Source organism: Centroberyx gerrardi, chromosome 20, assembly GCF_048128805.1.
Source record: "Centroberyx gerrardi isolate f3 chromosome 20, fCenGer3.hap1.cur.20231027, whole genome shotgun sequence".
Classification (NCBI taxonomy): Eukaryota; Metazoa; Chordata; class Actinopteri; order Beryciformes; family Berycidae; genus Centroberyx; species Centroberyx gerrardi.
The window spans coordinates 11,131,351-11,146,241 of NC_136016.1; the positions used below are offsets into that span (position 1 = coordinate 11,131,351).

A 14,891-nucleotide genomic window follows, 5' to 3' on the forward strand; every position below is an offset into this window, starting at 1 on the left:
GGAAAACAATTAAAACGATGTGTTTTCTGAAGAATGATGGTAATATGAAGCTGTCTCATGGCATATTTGGATTCAGTTTATGTTCATGCATGAGAAGCACACTCACCATTCTACTAATGTCAGTAGCAAAGGTGACCCCTTTGCTAGGTTTTTCCTGGGAGCTGCTGCTGCTGCCTCCAAGGGAATTTCTCCTAATGATGCCTAGGAAAATAAACACAGTACACTGATGAATCAAATGCACACATACATACTGTATATACATAAATATCACTGACAAATAACTAAACGGGCAGTAACAAAGCAAGTGACAATGTAGTTAAAATGCACACGCTGTATACACAAAAGGTTGGTACATTTAGATAAAATCCAAAATCAGAAAGGAAGGTTGAAGGTTTATGTCCCTTACCTTGGAGTGGCAGTATGTCCAAGCGCTGGAGACTGTTCCTGCGGGACGAGGGGAAGCCGCTGCCCTTGGACAGGCGGCGCTGTCGACTGGACAGCATAGCAGCAGGAGAGACGATGCCCGGAGGGGGAACCTTCCCCATCCGCTCATACAGCTCCTCAATCTCTCTCTTTTGGGCAGCCTGCAGGGTCTGCACCTCCACCAGGTGTCTGACAGGAGACAAAACAGAGGATATGTAAGGGGAGAACAGACTAACGTTGCTTTGAGAAGTCAATGAAACAAGGCTCCCATGGGCCTTGAAAATCATTTAAAGTTTGTGGATTAAAAATTAAATTTTTTGAGAACACTTCACATCCTGAGGAAAACCTTATGATGGATATTTGTGTTTATAAAGGAGCAGTGTTAAGTTTTAAAATGAATGATTTCACCTTGATTGCTTGACTTGAGAAGATCATGAGTAGAAAATGAGTCCTCTATGATGTCTATTTTTGACTCATTACTCTCTTAAAAGTAATTGAAAAGTGCTTGAATTTGAGGTCCAAGTGAGTGTGGGAGCCCTAAAAATTCATAACTTTCCATGGCTCTTCTTCAGTATATTCAACCTCATCTAAATGACTACTTCAAAATCTCCTGATGAAACCACTTGTTTTGCTCTCTTCAACTACAGAAACAGTCTTGTCCTCTATTTTCTATTAATACATACTTGTTTAGTTGTTCACTGTCTTTTGGATGTCTTCAATGGTGTCACTTACTTCTCTCTGAGTTCCTGAAGCTCCTCCAGCATGTCGTCATCGTCACTGTCCGAGTCATCGCTGCTCAGGTAGGGAGTGTTACGGCTGTAAGTCATCATCCATAAATGGTGCAGGGCGTTGCTGTACTGCGGGCTGCCTGCCCCTCCGTCCCACAGCCTCCCCTCCATCTCAGCAGCCGTCACTGAGAGCCCGCTGTCTGCAGACGTTCCCATCAGGCTGAGGCTGCACGCCCTCCTCCGACTCCTCCTCCTTGTTCTTGGTCGGTCCTCAGCCCCTTCTTTCTCCCCCTCTTCTTCCTCCTCCTCCTCCTCCTCCTCCTCCTCTTCCTCTTCTTCTTCTTCTTCTTCTCTGTCCTGCAGCTGCTGCTCCTGGTTCCCAGCCCACCCTGTCTGACTGTCCTGGTCCTGGAGGGGCCCTGTGGAGCCTCTGTGGGGGTTGGGGTGAGGAGGGGACATGGTGAGGGAGGTGCCCAGGCTGGTCTCAGACTCGCCCTGCTCCTCTGTGCTGCTCTCTGAGGAGGTGCTGCTGCTGCCTACTGACTGGGGCCTGGTGGGTGCAGCACCTCCTGGCACAGGGGGCACTGGGATCTCCATGCTGGGTGTCACCTGGAAGCGCCCAACAGTCACCGGCGCAGACTGGACTTCTGTAGGGTAGAGAAACAAAGAGGTGCAAATAAATATAAATGCTGTTATGTAGTGGTTTCGTCCATTGTGACTGCATCAGGATGGACTTCTGCATCCTCGTCAACTTTTGTTATTAATTTTTATTTGACTAGTTCCATGCATGTACATCATCTAATTAAGTATCGCAATGCATTTGTAAAATATCTTATTTTTACAGGAAACCTGCAATATTGGTTAACATCAGAGCTAGTCAGTAGTAGTATCTCCCTCCTGAAACTTTAAGAGCCCTGCAACCAACAGCGAGTTGGAAATGATGAGTTCTAACACATAGACAGGCAATTTATATACGTGTGATAGCACTGAAATCAGAGTGGCAACACAGTGGCAACTGTTCTCTAATCTGATCAGACCTGATTGATCAACAGAACAGAGCCCCACTCATTTCTGACCGCTTGGGTGTGATAAAAGACAAATTATGTTTACTAACAACAGACTTGTAGGAGTGTGTGTCCTATTTCCTGAAATAACAATTTCCCTGTCCAGCAGTATATCCTCTATAGAGCCTTTATTTATGGCAATAATAATTGACAATAGTAATGGATTGGATTATGAACCGTCACAAACAATCAAGTGACAAAACATTAAAATCCTGCAGTGCTTCAGTCTGCCCACTAAGTGTCCCTCTCACAGCAGACATTGGGAGCGGCTGGCTGTGTACCAGTTTATCCCGGCGCCCACTGAAACAGAGGGAACTCTGTTGAGTGTGGGCTTCTGACACGGGTATAAATACTGACAGGTGTGGATATGGGGGGAGAGGCCTATAACGAGCGTGGCCGCTTTCTGATTGGTCGGTGCCGGTGGGTAGGGCCGCAATCACACCTACGTTTGTGTCCCTTATTCAATGGAACATTACATCCAGACTTCTTACGCAATGGCTCCTGAGGCCCACTAATAGGTGATAATGTCACCAAACACCAAGGATAAAACAGAGAAGGGGAGAGAAGTGAAAACAACTCAGAAGGCAAATTGGCCATGACAGAGACATCAGACTGTATTTAGACCTAATACATAATAAAACTGACTTGCATAAGAGAAAAAAACCTTGTAAAGTGTGTGTGCATGCAGGCATGTGTGTGAGTTTGTTTGGGGTGCAAACAAAAACATCATATGTCATTTTCCAGCACTCTAAGCTCTGGCTAATAACATGCATCACTCTAGGTGTTTATGATCCAGAAACAGAGGAGAAACAGCGTCAGGAACGTGAGAACGTGCACAAAGTGTCTTACCAGAGTCAGCGGAAGAGGCTTTTGGTTTAGGACAACTGGCATTCATCTCAGGTACTGCAGGACGTAATTGAGTGCTGAAGGAGGATAACTAGACAGGAAGCAGGAAGAGAAAACACGTCATTCTTTGACTTTATATTGTGCCAACAGCAGGACTTAAGGAGACATGCCATTTGAGATATGTATATGCTTTTTGAACAGGACCACAGTGGAAATAGATCATTTGATTGTTTTGTCCTATCTATGAGGTTTTTATTACTATACGCTGCATGATTTTTCTTACTTGTAGTCAAGTGTTAAGTACAGCTTTCAAGCAGTCTCATCTGATATAAACTCTGAAATAAGAGTAACTAATGGTGACTCACAGTACTTTCTGGGCTCTCTGGGGGTGATGGGGAAAGTTCTGAAGAGGAGTTTGAACTGGAGCCTTGATCACACTTGGTTTTGGCCTGGGCCGGAGCCTGCGCCGGGTAAGAGACCATGTAGTTGTGGAGACTGTCCTCCTGGGTCAGGCCGGGGTGGCTGGAGAATCCAGCCTGCTGCGGAGACTCCTGAGGAACCTGCGGAGGGGTGGAAGGCATGGAAGGGGAAGAGATGGGATGCGACCAAGTGGGATGTCCGCTCTGAGGATACCCGGATCCATCTGTCTGAGGCATATTTTCAGGGCTGTGGTAGACACCATGCTGCCCTGGGATGCCCCCTGTGGGGTACGGAACCTCCATTGAGGAAGTCTGGTAATGTGGTGGGTAGACTGAGGGGTAACCGGACTGAGGAGCCATGTGAGGGGATAGCTGGGGGTGGAAGCCAGCGAGGGAGGGCATTCCCTGGGCAGGCATGCTTGCGGGAGGAATGAAAGACTGGGCCATGCTCATGGCCATGGAGATGACATTGGCCAGGGAGAAGAGGGGCTGGGTGTGGGGAGGCCACATATTGGGATGTTGATGTGAAGGTGGGGAGATGGAGACGCCCTCGTTGCTGCCTGGACTCGGGGTCTCGTTCAGAGGGCCGGGGGACCCTGGGGCCGGGGAAGGGACAGAAGGGAAGGTGGGGTTACTGGCTACACGTGTGAGGGGAGGATGGAGCCCTGCTGGCTTGGGGGAACCCGGGGATGCTGGGTATGGGAATGGGAAGTGTGTGTGGCCCATGTAGGGCAAGTGGTAGTGCTGGTGGTGGGGCAGGAGAGAGGCAGGGTGGTGGTGTTGTTGATAATGAAGGGGAGATCCTGGAACACAAAAAGAAAATCAGCAATGTTTTAATATGTAGTTAGTATGAAGGGGAGCCCCTGGTACACAAAATGAAAATCATCAATGTTTTAATCTGTAGTTTGCAGCAAATCATTTACTGTTGTCACTTACTATAAACTGTTGGAAAATTTTGTGTAAGAAAAACACACTGAAAAGGTTCTTAATGTCCCAATTTTAACTGGTAGCCTACGTCAGAACACCTAAGTAGGATAATTTTAGGAGGAACACCCCTCCACAGTTGCAATGGAATATTGGACAGAGTTGACCTAGAGAGACAAGTTATATCACTCTTTCTTCCTCTCTCCTCAGGTTTTGCTCAGTCCAGCTCTTCCTTTTGCCCCCTGCCAAGGCATAAGTCATTTGGAGCATAAATCCCTCCTGTGTTTTAAAAAGACGGGTTTCCATGGTGAACAGAGATGTTTTGTTTAACACAGTATCTGTCTGTAATTGCCGTTGTAAGCCAGAGCGGTTGTGCACAGGCCATAGACGGCTGTGAGGGATTCAGCCTCAGTGAAGCGAGGGAGGCTTTTACGTATGACATTTTAGGGGGGTTTAAATGGAACACATGTGTGAGTACACAACTGTTTGGGTCTGATTGTGAGTGTAGAACAGTCAGGATTTCTAGATCACTCCTTGGGGAATAGTCAGGATGCCAATATTCTTGCCCCATCCATTGATTTGACATTTACTTCAACAATGGCTCTACAGTTATAAACCACGCCTCCTGTTGATGAGGTAAACCAGCCTCTTCTATTTCCATGCTGATGGAAACATAGGTTAGGCAACACTCTATAAAGGCGGCGGGCGGCCAAGAGGCATTGCGAAAGCGACCATGCAGCGGGTATCCAGCAGAGAGAGGACACAGACAACAGGGAGCGGGGATGTTCAGATGGCCTCCGAGGCTGACGCTGGGGGAGTGTGTGTGGGGGGGTTGTGCGTTCTGTAATTGACTTCAAATGCTCCTCCTGTGGGGAGAGAGAGACTTTGGCGTGGGAGGAGGCTTTCTTGGAAATTCTGTAGGAGTTTGTGCTGGCAAACAGATGTTGCAGAGTATCGCAGCACTGGAGAAAAGCTCATGCTTCACAGGGACAGCATTCACATCTCCCTAAAAGCCAGAAAGCGCCCTTCAGGTGAGGTAATTACCCAAGAGGCCCTGCTGCAAGGCTGACACAGACCCAGGCTTTGAGGTGTGGGGAAGGTGGATGGCGCCATGCAAATGCCTGAACAATACCAAGAAAGGGCCCTGAGGAGGGGGGGGTGAGGTTTTTATGAGGTAGCTGGGCTTCGCTCTGAGTTATTCTTTGCCAAAGAACTGTAACAGTTTTGCTGTGTGGTGAAACAGTAAACAATGCTAGGACTCTTCACATAGGACCAGAGGGAGGGGCGGAGGGCTATTTACCTGGGGCGTTGTGGAAAGACTGTGAGCGTATTAGAGGTCGCCCAGGTGAAGTAATGTCTGCATTGAAGAAGTCTCCAGTGGGGACCGGGGGAGAGCCACGTACCCCTACACTCGGGTTAGCCTCACTGAAGTCTAAGACAAGACACACACACATGCATGAAGCACGCACAGAAAATGCACAGAGAAAACAAATAACAGACAAGACGTGCAACAAAGACATGCATGCTCATCTAACATGCTATAAGGAAGACAGCAGAGTCTTCATGGAGTTTCACAGCCACCTAATTTTACTTGCTGTAACTCAGAATTTCATGAAATGGGTAAAAAAGAGCAGGGGGCAGAGTCCTAAGGCATCCATTCACTTTCAGTTTCATATCATGTTTAATCTTTTAGAGCATCCAATTACCCTATTTCCCCTCAGACATCAATAAAGTTAATCTTATCTTATCAGATTTGTGACTTACCAGGCAGAGAGGAGGAGGAGTGTGTTCGAGGCAGGCTGTGACTATGCAGATTAGGCTGTAAGAGAGTACATCAACCTCAGTATCACACCAATACAAACACATAATTGAGTTATAGTTGAGTTGTATCCATTATTGACAAAAATGTATATGTAGAAAGTGCTTAATAGTGCATAATTGAAGGATTTTTTTCTTTTACATAAGAGGATACAGAGAGAGAAGAGAACACAGTGTAGCTCATATTTCAGTTGAACAGTGACTCTCTAATTATAAAATGTTTTAGCTTCAGTACAAAACTACTTTGCTGGTTTAATCCCCAGTACCAATAGGTGGTGGTGCCTGTTGCTGCTGAAGTGTCCTTAAGCAAGGCACTAAAACATAGGATGCTTCAGGTTGCACGGCAGGCGACCCTGAGGTGTGACCTCTGAGGTACAGTGAATGAGTACAGTGTGTATTATGTGTGTTTCTATCGACGCAAAACAGAAACAAATTACAATTGACAATAAAGTATCTTCTTTCCATCTCTAGTGATGAGACTGGCAAGAAGTTACTGTTCATTTGGCGAGAAATGTTTCCATAATAAACACCAATTAAGATAACCATTAAGGCCTCTTTACGCATTCACCCAAGTTCACTTTACGGCAAGTCATTTAACCTCCATAATCTGGATAACAGACCCTTCTAAATTGGCTCAATCTGTAACAACGGCTGCGAGTCGAAGAAGCTGTGAGTTCGTTCCTGAATTTCATGTTCACGTGGTGGGTAGAGGAAACGAGCAACAGCGAGACAAGCGCGGCTTTCCAGGGAGTCCATCCATTTATAAACAATATCTCTCAGAATAGCACCTCCCCTCAGACGCACTACAGCCAGAATAGAGATAGCTAGATGGGTCTCGAGGCTTGCAGGTTGCATTCTTCCTGACTTAACTAGCTCCCTCTGTTTTTTTGGGCGGAGGATGCAAATAGCTGGAGAGCGCGGCCATAGGGGGTCTTAGGGGATGTGGTCCATGACCTGTTTTCAATCAGGTCTTGGAGTGCAGCCAGGAGAGATTTGTCCATGGCAGCCATGGGTAATTATGTAGCCAGGAGGTCGGAACCACGGTGGGGGCTGAGTGAGGTAGGTAGGTGGGGGCAGAGGTTTACTACTCTTACCGGCCTCATGTCCTACATGAAACCACACATTGTTCTAGACTCCATCATTTATGAACATCTTGGATCTTGTTTTTTTTTTTACTGGAGGGCACAGGGAGATTGTGTTCTTTTTGTTCTACAGAGTGGAACATGTCCTGGCAGAACAGATCCTCCTCTACCTTGAGCAGACCAATCTGACTGAGCATTAAGTCATCTCCTGCACTGGATGGCATTGCTGCTAACTCTCCATTACTTACTGGGAGGCTTGCTCATTTTATAGTTAAATTTTTCACAGAATCTTGATCTTTTCAGTAAGGCTTAATAAGACCAAATAGAAAATCTCCTTTATTTTCCCCATTCAATGTGGGCAGGTATGCTGGAAAGTTCATTATGGTGTAGGGGCTGAGGAGGATTTAGAGATGGAGATGGATGTGGGAATGAACAATAATAAAAAAAGGGCCGCTGGGTACTTTTCCACAAATCACAGGGTTTTATGACATGAGTGCTTTTAGTAGTATCATGTTCATAATTAGAGTGTTACCTCAGGTGGATTTGAGGACACAATGTCCTCAACTCCCTATCTCTAAGGGCAGGTCCCTAGAGGGCCACTGTGGACAGTGTACCAAACACTCTATTGAAGGGTTCTGGGACAGATTTATGGGTCTGCCTGAGATAAGCACAGCTGGACACACTATGGTTGATGCAATTTATGATGATCAGGCAGCACAATAAAACATACAGTCAGTAGCTGTACTTCCTTTGTTCTCGACTGACAATGCGATGATGTGGATTGCTGGAATTGAACAGGTACTGTTTCTGACCTGTGAGGAAGACAATGAGTTAACTCCGTTGTGGAAAGGAGGCCGGGGAGGTCCGTGCCCGCTGGAATGAACAGACTGTTCTTTCGCCATCAGAGCCTCCGCCCGCTTGATGATGTCACCCATGCGGTGGATGAAGCCCTCCTTCTCTGACGGCAGGATGAATTCATTGTGCACCTTGAAGACAAAAGAAGAATACATGTTTGTATGTCCATCTATGCATCCATCCATCTGCCCACCCAAAACACACACCCACCCACCTTCCCTCAGCCATTGTTTATTGTGCTGACGCAACGCATAAATTGTGCTCATCTTGTGTAACATCCACAATACAGCAGTTTGTTAGGGGAGGTTTCGGGTTTTGCATATTCAGGCGGTTTTGAGTGCTGCTGTGAATTGTGGGCTGGGTGTGGTGACCGTCTCCTGTCAGCATGGTATAATTCAGCTCATTTAAGTATTGCACTAATAACCGCGGGGGCTCTTATGACGCCTGGAGCCCCTACTGAGCCAAGACCAAGTAAACAAAAGCCCACTGTATTTTAGAGTCAGAATAAACAGTACATTCAGTGAACAAAAAGTGCTGGTACACGCACAGCAGTAGAAACACGCTGCCTCATCACGTCTTCCTTACACGAGCTCTTGTGTGTACACTGCCTCCCCACACCCAGGACTGCAATAATGCCCTAATGACACTCGGGACGGGGCTGCTTATCTGTATCACTCACTTCCCAATAAGTTAGATACAATATCAGCACGAGCTAGCAGTGACAAGCAGAAGGCTGTTAACTGGAAGCAGAAGGAATAGTGTGTACAGTCAGCCAAGATAGATGAATCTGCCATGGAGACTATCAGCTCACTATATCAGTAAACTGATACAGTCTTTCATTTGTTTATTTTTGTACAAGCTCTACAAGAGGTTCAGTCTTCTAAAATTGATAACGCCTGTAAAAAACGAACAATGGTGACCGCTGTTATACTGTGCAAAACATTTTTCATTTTCTTGTTCCAATTCATTCATTTACATCTTTCAATTCAGCTGAATAATTATGAGGCACTCAGAAAGCACACCTCCAACAATGCTGAACAATTCTCCAACTTGCTGTTACACCCAAAGACATCATTCCAATCACTTAAATAAAAAATAAAGTTGAATTGATTTCTTGACCCTGCAAACATCCCATTAGGAATTGGAGTCATGTCTCTGTCTCCATTAGTTTCATAGTAATCCCATAGTAAAAAGTTTTTGAGATATCCTGCTGACAGGCAGACAGACAAACAAACTAACAGGGGTGAAAGCATAACCTGCTTGGCAGAGGTAATAAAATCACCCAAGTAATTACCCTACCTTATTTCAAACCTGTTCTAAATATCATCACTGCATGGGCAAAGACCAAGCAGCAGTGACTCACCATGACACCAGCGATGTCCTCAGGATTATCTCCATCCAGGTCAAACTTGAAGGTAACCATTTTGTCATTGTGGGTCTGCAGCTGACACTCCACCACCCGGTCCACTTTATCAGAGAGCTGCAGACACAGACAGGATCGATGGTGATGAGGGATGTGTGTTTACCATCTAAAAACACTGAGCAAAGTAAAACAGAGAAAGAACAGTGTGTGTGTGTGTGTGTGTGTGTGTGTGTGTGTGTGTGTGTGTAGCTACATGTGTGAGAATGCGCGTGTGTGTGTGTTGTACTATCCACTCTGTGCACATGTGGATAAGTACAGTATGTGTGTGTGTTGTACTATCTCCAGTATGCACAAGTGGGTCAGCATGATCTGTTTGTCTCTGCTTCCTTAAGAGACCACAGTGTGTCCTGATCACAAAAGAAATGTACTGTGGTTGCTTTGGGAAGAACACCATAACTACCGATAAGATTACATAATCAGGGTGTAGCTTCACCGCTCACTCTAAAGTAAAATGCATCCACTAATTCAATGATCCAATTCAGCCAACTGATTTATTTGTTTATGATGTGCATAAATGCATCCATTCACAGTGTTGTAATTAAACAAAGCGTTTGATTTATTGTACCCCTGTGATGCGCAGCCTGGACCGGGCCCTCCTCCTGAACAGCTTCCCAGCCGTTCGCCTGGCAGCTGTTTTCCCGCTCTTCTCTGATAGGCCCTCGTAGCCGTCGCTCAACCCCGAAGTCACGTCGGAGGCGTAGCTGCAAAGAGATGGATTCTGTGTTACTAAATATGTCCAACGGTTACAAAAGCCACTGATACATTCCTCCTACAGCAATTTAGAAGCTAATACATCATCCGGGACAGAAGCGACAAAAGGAATTGACTATCCATCAAGACCGACTGTCCTGGCGCTGCGCACAGAAAGAAGCAGACCCCTGATATGTCAAATAAAGTCTTGATGTGTTACAGTGAGATGTTACTGGGCTGAAGTATGGGCCAGTTGGATGGTTTTCAGGGCTGACAATACACTTTCACAAGGCCTGTTCAGAGCCTATAGAAAGCTGTATTCATTCATAGGAAACAAACAACATATCCACGTGATCTGTTGTATTTATACAATGAACAAGTTTTAGGTTTCGGAGAACTGGAGTACATTCAGTGTATTTTATAAAAAGCTTTGGTTCAGCTAATTGCGTCTCCTGGGTCTTTTTGGATCGCTGTGGTCACTGATTCCCTCCATCCACCTCTCCACTAAGGCCAGCAAACATTTACAGGCCTACTGGTTGGCAGCGTCCACTACATCTCTATTTAAAATCTCCACCTCATGGGTAACTTTAGTTCAAAGTAAAGCTTGTTTTCACCGCTAAACATTGAGTACATGGAAATTAGACGAAATAAGATCCAGCGTTTGTGTTTAATTCTTGTTTATACTGTGATGTTTCTGTTTTGTGTGTACTGTGCAGCTCTGAAATGCAATACTGCTGACCAGCAAGGCAGGACTACTCCCAGGGGAAGAATTAAGCGCTATGGATAGAAGCTTATGCGTATGTATTGGATCCTAAATAGTGCATGCCTAAGCTGTTATGAAACATGATACTCAACCAGACCTGCCTACTTAGAGCACTAGATCCACATCAGGCACAAGTTGGATAGTGTCATAGAAATCATAGAAAGTGTACTAAACAAACTGTGAAATAGTCCGACAGTCACTGTATTGTCCTGTAAGTACTGTACAGTCCTATAATATATCGTAAACTCCACCCATCTGGTACTTCAAGAAAATGAAAACAAGCAATACTTTTTGATCCAAGAATGGAAAAAATCACAATACAGATTTATGCGCACAATATGTATAGGATCTCAGGTAGTGCATGCCTAAGAGATGTTATGAAACATTATACTCTTAGAACAGAGGATGGACCCCCATCTGCCCGCCCATCGCTGGCTCTCACGCTGAGAGTAAAGCCTCTCTCTGCTCACATACCACCAGCGTGGAAAACAGAGCCTCCATAACATCTGAGACCCAGTCACAGAAACCTGCAAGGGTCCACTCTGCCTCACTATAGGAAAAACACAGAAGGGGCTGCCGATTGCCTCAGGCCTGTTGTCGCAGCCACACAGATGTGGAGGAGGAGTTATGTGGGGAACACCAGACATTTAGGCTAGATTCATATTGATTTTCAGGTGCTCTAACTTCATTAAGGAGGGACTATTGACTATTGACCTCCACTGTTGCTTAGATGGAAAAAAGAGAGCAGAGTGAAGAGAGGGGTGTGAAGAGAAAGGAGTTTACCTGTCCACAGGAGAGCTGAAGCCACTGGGGGGCCCCGAGTTGCCATGTTCTGTGTTGTTGGATACTGCAATACTCTATGAATAGAAACGAGGGATACTGTTAGGTATGAATGGCAACAGACTTTCATTCTCTTTTTTCCTTCCTTTTTGAGCCAGAGTACAGATGGATAAGACAAGAAACTTTTTCCATATACTCTATTTTAAGTGCAGAAGCATTCCATATAAGTACTTTACACCTGATATCGCTATAAACAAATGGCTTAATAGTCAATGTAGCATTAACTAAAAAAAAAATACCAACAGTCAACTTTTGACTGATTCTGATCAAAGTAGGGTATAAATATCAGTTTATCAAACAGATAGTTCCAGTCCCATTTGAAACCATTCAAATAAATACAGTAAACACTCATCTGTGATCATATAACTGTTGATTGAAATATGCACAATTGTTATTAATTGAAAATACAAAATGTTTCCACCATTTGTGTTACTGCCATTTTATAAAAGCAACAAGCTATTTTTAAACCATTTATTGCTTAAATAACCATACCTCAGTACAGTGTTGGACAAAGTAAAGCTGAGGAAAGAGGGCTAGTAAACATTTGCAAGTCATCCCCTTCCCCGCCACCACCAGCCCTCTACTTTGATAACAAGCTCTTTATTGAGGCCACTCACCGAGGGGAAGCGGAGGGCCGGGATGGGGAGGCCATTTGCAGGCGGGGTGCCGGTGTGTGTGGTGGGAGGGGTCAGGGGAGCGTTGAGGCTGCCGGCCTCCAGGGGGTCCTGAAGCCCCGAGGAGCTCAGATAGCCGTCCGTCTCACAGTCAGCTGTTACAACAAAGCACATAAGCCATTAGCATGTGACCAACCGCGGCCTGACTGACTGACACATACTGTACCATACACACACACAGGCAGGCACACACACACACCTGATGACCCTGACTGACACACACATCTATACAGTTCACAGAGGGTTTCATTATGGATTAGCACTGTTCTATAAACACGATGGAGAAAACAGAGGTTGGATGTATTTAGACTAGATTAAAGTGATTCACTGGGATCTACAGTGAGAATATTTGGATTGTCTTTCTGATCGTGGCAACAACTACATTACAGGACACACACACACACACACACACACACACACACACACACACACACCTAATGAGGTAAGATTTACAGGGCCTGAATAATTCAGTTATCCACAGTTTCACATTTCACTGTAAGCCTCCCACGCGCTCTGAGATCTAAATGACTTGCTATCCAGTACAAGTAAAGTTCAGTACACCTAATGCAGCGAAAAATATTTGCCTGCAGAGTGTGTGACAGACTGCATTTCCGGAACGCAACCAATTGAGATGTTCCATTATTGAGGGCTAAAGTTCAAGCTTGATAGACCCATCTGACACACACACGACCAAGAGATGATGTATGATGTATACAGTTTTAAATGTAGGTATACAGTTTTTATAATAATAATGATTAGCAGCAGCAGTGTAATTTTATTAACTTATTTAGTCATTTTAGGAAACAGGAAAATATTTAACAATACAGTGAGTATATATTTCAATAAGCAGTCTATCATGCACTCTAAAGTTTCTTTGTTGCATAAGGAGTAGGGAGACATCATCAACCATCTTATAAATACATACCACACACACACACACACACACACACACACACACACACACACACACACACACACAGTGGGTAAGCCATGGTACTAACACTGACAGGTTTAGGGGTTCACTTCCCACTGGGGCCCCCATACTAACAATGCAAGGATTCATGGTGCTGTGAGGCAGTCTGGATTAAAGCCTCCACCAAAGGGCTTATGGGATGTTATGTTACTTTGCTCACAATTAGCGGAGGAGCAGCTGTTGTGGCGGATGTGGAAGTGCTGGTCTGCTTCGGGCTCCTCTGGTTCTGCAGGGAAGTTGGAGCTGACGCCGGAGTCCACCGAGCTGTTGACCGGGGACAGGATGGGGGTCGGAGGCGTCTGGGCTGGGGTGGGGCTCTCGACTTTAGGTGAAGGCTCGGGCTCTTCCTCTATGGCCTCTTGTTCCTGCTTCTTCTTTTGTTCCTCCGCCTGCCGCCTCAGCTTTTCCCTCTGCCGCTTGATGGTCGTCACCCGGTCCCGTATGGCCTTGGCCACCAGCTTGAAGTCTGCCTCGCACACAAAGCCCAGCACCACCTGCATAACACAGAGTTGGTCAGGGCACAACACTGTAACACATGTGTATAAGTCACGGTCCAAGATGTGCTACCGCAATCTGTAGATAATTTACACAAGTCGGCAGCACTTAATGACCTTACCACGCAAGCTGCAACGTCAACAGTCCTTTCATGTGACAAAGGATTTTCTGCGAACAGCATTTGTTTTGCAGAAAATCGATACACGCTGACTGTGTTGTGAGCATGTCAGGTTGGCGTCTTGTGCGGCATCTCGGCACACGCTCAGAGAACAGTGTCCAGCAGAGTGGGACAGTCTGTCCTAATCTGCCTCTCAACACATAGTCAGATTACAGCAGATCACCCGGACTAGATGTCCCCTGCTGATACCAAATTTGATTTTGATGAAAACTATCACGAAGAGGTAAACAGCTAAGGAATTGTGGCTTGCAGTTTCATTAAAAGTGACCTCTACGGAGGGGGGGTCTGGAGGACATAAGGACCTGTTTCGTAACAAGCCAGAGAGCCATTATATTATTAAAGACGTGACCTCGGCTGCTTCCTGAGCCACGCTCTCACATTTCGAAACGCTGATGATTAAATGCTGAACGGTGCCCTTGACACACTCTGCAAGGCGTTCTCTCCACTTTTATGGGCTGAGCACATGTCAATGTCTCTGCCATTATAATAGAACCATAAAACTCTAATGATCTTGGGGTGCATTAGTGGTCCTGCCTTTACTGTTCGGGGTCAAGCGTCAAAAAGACAGATAACTCACTGAGGAATTCCTCTTTCAGCTTTCACCACTGTCAGACACTGTGACATAATGTTAGCTTAGCCCATTTATTTTTCAGTGCCACCGAATCTAGGTGAATATCTGTATTTACATCTACAGTA

General features: G+C 45.5%; 1 protein-coding gene across 1 annotated transcript in view; it reads right to left on the reverse strand.

Annotated features, from left to right (window-relative positions):
• Positions 1–14,891, reverse strand: part of wnk4a (WNK lysine deficient protein kinase 4a) — a 36,829-nt gene that overhangs the window by 2,145 nt on the left and 19,793 nt on the right. The window contains exons 7-19 of the mRNA XM_071901881.2: positions 13,683–14,016; positions 12,493–12,644; positions 11,819–11,892; positions 10,148–10,283; positions 9,523–9,639; positions 8,117–8,290; positions 6,169–6,223; positions 5,705–5,836; positions 3,427–4,283; positions 3,065–3,152; positions 1,156–1,798; positions 407–612; positions 107–201 (exon numbers count right to left, since the gene is read on the reverse strand). Coding sequence (XP_071757982.2) covers positions 107–201; positions 407–612; positions 1,156–1,798; positions 3,065–3,152; positions 3,427–4,283; positions 5,705–5,836; positions 6,169–6,223; positions 8,117–8,290; positions 9,523–9,639; positions 10,148–10,283; positions 11,819–11,892; positions 12,493–12,644; positions 13,683–14,016 — 3,063 coding nt within the window. The remainder of the gene's footprint in view (positions 1–106; positions 202–406; positions 613–1,155; positions 1,799–3,064; positions 3,153–3,426; positions 4,284–5,704; positions 5,837–6,168; positions 6,224–8,116; positions 8,291–9,522; positions 9,640–10,147; positions 10,284–11,818; positions 11,893–12,492; positions 12,645–13,682; positions 14,017–14,891) is intronic.